This window comes from Penaeus chinensis, chromosome 16 (genome assembly GCF_019202785.1).
Source record: "Penaeus chinensis breed Huanghai No. 1 chromosome 16, ASM1920278v2, whole genome shotgun sequence".
Lineage (NCBI taxonomy): Eukaryota > Metazoa > Arthropoda > Malacostraca > Decapoda > Penaeidae > Penaeus > Penaeus chinensis.
This window is the reverse complement of record NC_061834.1, coordinates 19460342-19467841: the sequence shown is the minus strand read 5'-3', so window position 1 is coordinate 19467841 and position 7500 is coordinate 19460342. Positions and strand designations below refer to the sequence as shown.

Below are 7500 nucleotides of genomic sequence, written 5' to 3'. Positions count from 1 at the left end.
GATTCTATCCGGTTCGGTTTGAATGAAATGAGCTTTATATTTGCATATATCCTGCTTACTCATCACGGAGATGCTTTGATAAATATGCGAGGAATTTTAAAGGTTTTCAATGGTCAAATAGAGGATGTTAATTCAGGGTCACATACGGGTTCTTGTATATATTTAGGCAGTGTCTTAAGAATGGATGGCCGACGATGTTTTCTACAGTTGGTATTCCATCAGAGTTTGATGTATTTCAAAATAATCGTAGAACGATTCAGCTATTGATTGCTCCGAAATTGTCAATACGTTTGTACAGATTCTACGCAAGTTTTGTTTTCTTTCGGAATAGATGAAAGTCTCTTGGATGGGACTGTTATAACCATCCATTCCCATAGATCGATAGGGTAACGGTAACCGTGCGATAGCCAGTATAAGGGTCGTATGTGCACATATATGTGCAGTAAGCCATTCAAAAGTGGCGGTCGGACCAGCCACCAACCACCTGCCCGCCGCGTGGCTGCCCGGCGAGATGGCAACACTGCGCTCGTTCGGCGGACATTTGCCGGTTCACTTTTTTCTCATTTTTATAATGCGCGTGTTACTGGAATTTAACAATACTTTCTCATTTAAAGGAATTTTACATCTTACACTCAATTAAGCCAATTTGCTCACGAGCGCATGGGAGGTTTTAGACGCGAGGAAATAAGTTAGAAGTTAAGTCTGTTGCGGTAACTGAGGCTTGCCAGCGTGAGGAGCCTCGCAGCAAATTGTTTTGGTTCGGCAGTGCCGAGGTTGCTGTGGTGGGGAGCGAAAAGCCGTGTCCAGGCTCGCAGAACGCGTCCGCCTTGTATGGGACGCCTCAAGGATCGCCGTTTACATTGAATGTGGCCATTGGATGTTATAGAAAACGTAGATAATTAACAGGAAAAACAGATAAGATTTTTTTTGAAAATCGCGTTTTTAGGGGAAACTCGAGATAGACCTACACGCGGGGACACAAATCTCACACCAACGTTACGGAGTGGCAGTTTCGAGTAGCAGACAGTGACAGGGAAAAGTGTTACGTGTTCAGGTTTGATTAACGTGGCCGTGAAGATACGCGAGTGAGATAGTGACAACGATAACACTGTCAATTCCCACGATAAAAGATTTTAGATTGTGTGGTGGCGGGGTGGCTAATGCGGTGCTCAACGCCTCTAGACATCAGCTGGAAAGTTCGGGACTGAAAATACAACCAATGTGCTTTCGCAAAATATGTGATATACTTCATAGTTTTCTTAGAAGATAGAAAAAGAAACTGAGTCGAAAAGCGGTAATTAGTGTAATTGGAACGGGGTAAAGACGTAGCCCAAACACATTTCCGCAGCACCATGATCCCGTTGGCGACTGTGGCCGAGTGTGAAGGTGGCGGGGATTGAAAATATCTTTTCACGCACCAGCAGGAACTTGATGTGGCAGCAGCAGCAGCAGAAAGGCGGCGCGGTCATGCCCTTCGTAATTGCCCGCTGACCATCATTCCCAGGCAGTACCAAGAAGACTGCTGTGGTCACTCACCTACTTTTCCTTTTCTTTCTACCAACTTCTAATTAGTACCGCCAACATGTCTCTAAGATTCAAATCCTTGTTCCGTAGGATGTCCAAGGACCACGGTGGTTCCTCCGGCCACCACGGGACCAAGGGCTCCTCCTCTTCCTCAGCCAAGGAACACCTCTCGAACGCCAAGGAGCCGACGACCAAGGGGGGCAAGAAGGTCTCGTCCTCGTCGTCGTCGTCGTCCTCCTCCTGTGCCACCTCCCCTGACATGCAGCCTCTGCCCACTGTCAAGGAGGAAAAGCGACCCCCGAGCTCGAAGCTGGGCATTCCGGTCAAAAGGATGGAGAACACCAAGAACAAGGAGAACGCCTCCGCCGCCGTCGCCGCCAGCGCCCCGGCATCCACCAGGGTCCTCGCCCCGCCCCAGCCCACACAGCCTCCCGATGCCCTCGTGATGCCCAGCCACCCTCCTCCTCCCACGGGAGGCGCCCCTGCCACTGCCGTGGCTGCCACCAACACTTCCAGCGGCCTGGGGAGCTTTCCTGAGAAGGCGCAGCTGGAGAAGACCGTATCCGACCTTGTGAAGAATGCCGAGAGCAAGAAGCAAGAGATCGCCGCCCTCAAGATAGAAATCAACAGACTCAAGGTAAGCTACGAGAGAATTTGGTTTACCTTCAATGATGATGTTCTTTTCATCAGTATCGTTATTGTGACTATGACTTGTTTTTTTATGGACTCAGAAAGGTAAGTCTTCACGCTTTGAATTATTTTTCCTGTACGTGGCCTTTTTGCACGTGGAGCATTATCGCCGAATGACAGGAAAACCATCGTTGACCAGCCTGCTGATTCCTCTCTCGCAGCAACCTTACTGCAGATAAGCGCTATCGGAGAGCCAGATTGCGGGTGCGGCAGTGGCGTAGGGGTATTGCGCTATAGAAACACTCTCCCCTCTCCTCTCTTCTCCCTCTCCCTCTCCCTCTCCCTCTCCCTCTCCCTCTCCCTCTCCCTCTCCCTCTCCCTCCCCCTCCCCCCCCCCCTCTCTCTCTCTCTCTCTCTCTCTCTCTCTCTCTCTCTCTCTCTCTCTCTCTCTCTCTATCTCCCCTCTCCTCCCCTCCCTCCTCCTCCCCTCCCTCCCCCCTCCCTTCTCCTCCCCTCCCTCCCCCCTCCCTTCTCCTCCCCTCCCTCCCCCCTCCCTTCTCCTCCCCTCCCTCCCCCCTCCCTTCTCCTCCCCTCCCTCCCCCCTCCCTTCTCCTCTTCCTTCCCTTTCCCCCATTCCCCCCTTCCCCCCTTCCCCCCTTCCCCCCTTCCTCTCCTGGCAGTCAGTCATTCAAGAAGTATACTAGTGAGTCAATCAGTCAGTTGAGTCGGCGAGTGAACGTGCCGGGTCATGCAACATACGGAGCGGGTGGGGCAGGGCAGTTCGAGGTCGGTCAAACTGGTTCTCACGAAGAATAACACAAATAAGGCTGCCATGAACTTTTTTGAGGGGGGGGGGGGGCGATTGTTTTTTTTTTTATTTCCTGTCTTTTTGCATTTGCGTATTCATTCGTGTTTTTGTGTGCGTCTAGACAGGAAACTGTACGAACCCGGACCCATATGCATACACGGCAACACGCACATATAGAGGTTGCTAGTTAGCTCCCCTTGTTCATCTCCCCTCTCCCCCCCCCCTCTCTCACTCACTCACTCATTCACTCACACACTCACTCACTCACTCACTCACTCACTCACTCACTCACTCACTCACTCACTCACTCACACACACACACACACACACACACACACACACACACACACACACACACACACACACACACACACACACACACACACTTACACAACACCCACACACTTACACAACACCCACACACTTACACAACACACACACACTTACACAACACACACACATTTACACAACACACACACACTTACACTACACACACACATTTACACTACACACACACATTTATACTACACACACATTTATACTACACACACACACATTTATACTACACACACACACATTTACACTACACACACATACATTTATACTACACACACACTTACACTACACACACACACTTACACTACACACACACACTTACACTACACACACACACATTTACACTACACACACGCACATTTATACTACACACACACACTTACACTACACACACACATTTACACAACGCACACACATTTACACAACACACACACATTTACACAACACACACACATTTACACAACACACACACATTTACACAACACACACACACACACACACACACACACACACACACACACACACACACACACACACACACACACACACACACTTACACACACACACACACTTACACACACACACACCACACACACACACACACACACACACACACACACACACACACACACACACACACACACACACACACACACACACACACTTACACACACACACACTTACACTACACACACACTTACACTACACACACACTACACTACACACACACACACACACACACACAGACACACACACACACACACACACACACACACACACACTTACACACTTACACACACTTACACACAGTTACAAACACTTACGCTACACACACTTACACGTACATTACACACTTACACACACACTTACACGTACATTACACGTACATTACACGTACACTACACGTACACTACACACACTTACACGTACACTACACACACTTACACGTACACTACACACACTTGCACGTACACTACACACACTTACACGTACACTACACACACTTGCACGTACACTACACACACTTACACGTACACTACACACACTTACACGTACACTTACACACACTTACACGTACACTTACACACACTCATTCACCCAATCATTCTCACACTCACTCAGTTACTCTCACACTGATCCATTCATTCCATATGTATTGTAGGCGCTTAGAAGCCTAATTCGCAGCGGGCGAAGTGCAGCGCTGGGCCTGTCGTGAGCCTGAACGGCCGAGGCGATTACGAGCTGCGTATAATCAGCTGACTCGCCCGCGCTTTGTTCTAGACCGGGCTATCACGGGAGCGGCGGGGGCTGGGGGCGGGGTTGGAAGAGAAATCGAGCTGGCAATGGGCGTGTCGTGTAATCAGCAGGAACGAGGACGCTTTTTTTTTTTTTTATACGAGGAAGGGGGGGGTATTATTATTCCCGTTATTCCTTTGATTGGCCGCTGTCTCTCTGCCGGGACAACGCCGCCCGCTCCCGCTTCCGCCTTGGACCGTTACCGCATTGGTGATTACTGATGCAAGTGTAATGAACCAGATCAACCTGTTGTGTCTGACGGGGGGGGGGGGGGGGGGTAGCGTCGTCTCTTTTCTCATGCTATAATTCCTCTATTCATCCCTTCCTTCTTTTTCTCCTCCTCCTTTCTATTTCGTAACCTTCTTTCTTCTCCTTCTCTTTCGCTTTTCCCTCCTCCTCCTCCTCCGCCTTCTCCATTGCTCTCCCCCATCATCCTTTTCTCCTCTCCCCTTCCTTCCTCGTCGATAGGAAGAGAAGGGGAAAGGATGAAAAGCGAGCGTGAGTAAGGAAGATAAAGAGAGCACAATGGCAGAATGGGTACGCAGGTGGGGAGGGGGCGGGTAGGGGTCACAGGTTAAACGGGACGAGATATGATAATTGTCTGTTTGCAATCCGATGGCCTTGAGAGGTTTGTGTTTGTGTGCGTGCGTGTGGGTTGCAAGAGGCCGTTGCAACAGCTGCAGATCGTGGAAAGGGGGGGCGGGGGCGGGGGCGGGGGCGGGGGGTCATTCGGCCGGTTCCGCCTGCCCTTGTTTACCTTCGGGCGTGTTTTTAGGAAAAGCAGATGGGGAGGGCGGGGGGTTGGGGGGGTGGGTGGATGGTGGATGTTTTGTGGGAGATAATTGGTGCCATTCAAGTATTTCTTTAGGATAGAATAATTTTGTGGTATAATTATGGCGGTTTTGCTGTTATGATTTGGGAATTTTCACATTAGTTATTAGCTTACATGGTATGTCTATATGTATGTGTGACAAATTTGCGTGTAATAGATAAGAAGGACGAGGAGGAGGAGGTAAAAGGGGGAAAGTAGGGAAAGGAGAGAAAAATAAGGATGAAGCGAGTGCAACGGCAGTGAGCGATCAGGAACTGGGCAGGGGAGCAGCGAGGCGGAGAGGAGGCCGCGCCGGCAGGAGGTCGGAGCCGAGGGGCAGGGCGGAGGGAAGTGCCGTCGCGGGGAGACGTGGAGGCCGCCGGGGGATTACGAGCGGCTAATTCGCGCTCCTTTAATGCGCTGTCACGTTCCCCCAGAAGTCGTCATAATACGGAGGTTTGTTTATTTCTGGCGCAGAAAATCCTCTTAGAGCCGCGTGAGGTAGTGGCGGAGGGGGAGACGGGAACAGAGAGAAAGAAGCGGCAGTCCTGTTCTTTCTTCATTTTTTACTTTGTCTGTTTTTTATTGATAATATTGTACGTTTGTATTGTATGAATCACATACTCTTCGACAGTAAAAAGCTTTCGAGACTTATCGTATGAGAAAGTGATGTGGCGGGCTTTGCCGTAGGCCTTGTGCAGGGTACCTAGGAGAACAGCGGGTGGCGTCATGTGCCCAAAGCGGCGTTACTAGCCTCGAAAGCCCTAGTTACTAGCTCCTTCGCCCTCTGGCTAACACGGGTGAGCAAGAAAGGGTATTTTGCGAGCTCGCAGAACACACGAAGGGGAGCTTTAATCGAGGGTGAGGGAGGGCGAAAGGGGGGTGGGGTGCAGGAAGGGGGGAAATTGGGGTGTCGTTCAAGTCAGAGGAGCGAAGGTGTTGTGAAATTGCCGGGCCTCTGTTGCGCATTCGGTGCTTGACATTCCCGTCTCGAGCAAACCGCCGCGTTAGTATGGGCACTCGACGGCCAGGCAACCCCGAGGAAGTTAGGAGGTTGAGGCTGAATTGTTGATGATGCGGTTGGGGGGGGGGGGGGGGGTGTACGGGCGTTCCTTCTTTCTACGTCTATCTCTTGTTGCCCCTTTTTCTCCAACCGCCAGGTGGCTCAGGTGCGCAGCCGTTGGACTCGCATCTCGTTTTCGTGCTTCTAGGATGTGTTTCTTTGTGCCGGTGAGGATTTGGGCTTCGTGGAGTTGGGGGAGGAGGGATAGTATACTTATGAACATTTCTCTCTCTCTCTCTCTCTCTCTCTCTCTCTCTCTCTCTCTCTCTCTCTCTCTCTCTCTCTCTCTCTCTCTCTCCTCCCTCCCTCCCTCTCTCTCCCTCTCTCCCTCTCTCTCTCCCTCTCTCTCTCCCTCCCTCCCTCCCTCCCTCCCTCCCTCCCTCTCTCTCTCCCCCCCCCTCTCTCCCTCTCTCTCTCTCCATCCCTCCCTCCCTCCCTCCCTCCCCTAACTCGTTCTCCCCGAGTGAACGTATTGTCAGAGAAAGTGCAGGGAGATACAGAAAGTACTGAAGTTTAAGATTTTTGTGGCGCAAGCCCGCTCGCAGTGGTACAGGAGTCATGCTCACGTGCTGCGCCATGACGTCCGCGCTCGAACCTCTCTCGTTTTCGCTAATTTCATCCCGACTTGGTGTGGTTCGCCGCCGCTTGAGCACAGACTAAACCGGATTGCATCAGAGCATTCTGTTACAAGGAGTTAACGCCGCTCTAGGGAATAGAGTCGTCGTTTATCTCATTACTGATGTACTGACTAAGGAAGGTTTTAAATATCGCGAGTAGAGAATGCGCAAAGCCGTTAGTACCGTCACCACTAACCAGAGCAGATGGACTACCGCGGCGTCACTGCATGCAGCCAGAGATGCAGAAGCTGAGCGAGAGAGAGACGTATCACACACAACGTACTTTCACATAACACCACACTTCCTTACTTTACCTTCTAAATTTCTTCTAGCTCTCTTTCTGTGTGTCTCATTCGTTCTGTCTCTTTCCCAATTTATATCTCATTGTCTTTCCGCCTCGTCTACCCCATGCTGT

At 50.7% G+C, this 7500-nt stretch overlaps 1 protein-coding gene across 11 annotated transcripts in view; it reads left to right on the top strand.

The window, feature by feature from the left end:
- LOC125033384 (cytospin-A-like) overlaps nt 1–7500 on the top strand; it is a 362699-nt gene that overhangs the window by 301189 nt on the left and 54010 nt on the right. For 10 of the 11 annotated variants that reach the window (XM_047624845.1, XM_047624844.1, XM_047624846.1 and 7 more), the window contains one exon: nt 1615–2161. In XM_047624845.1, the coding sequence (XP_047480801.1) occupies nt 1615–2161 (547 nt within the window). Of the gene's footprint in view, nt 1–753; nt 2162–7500 lie in introns of those variants that run through there. The other variant, XM_047624847.1, reaches the window with a different exon arrangement.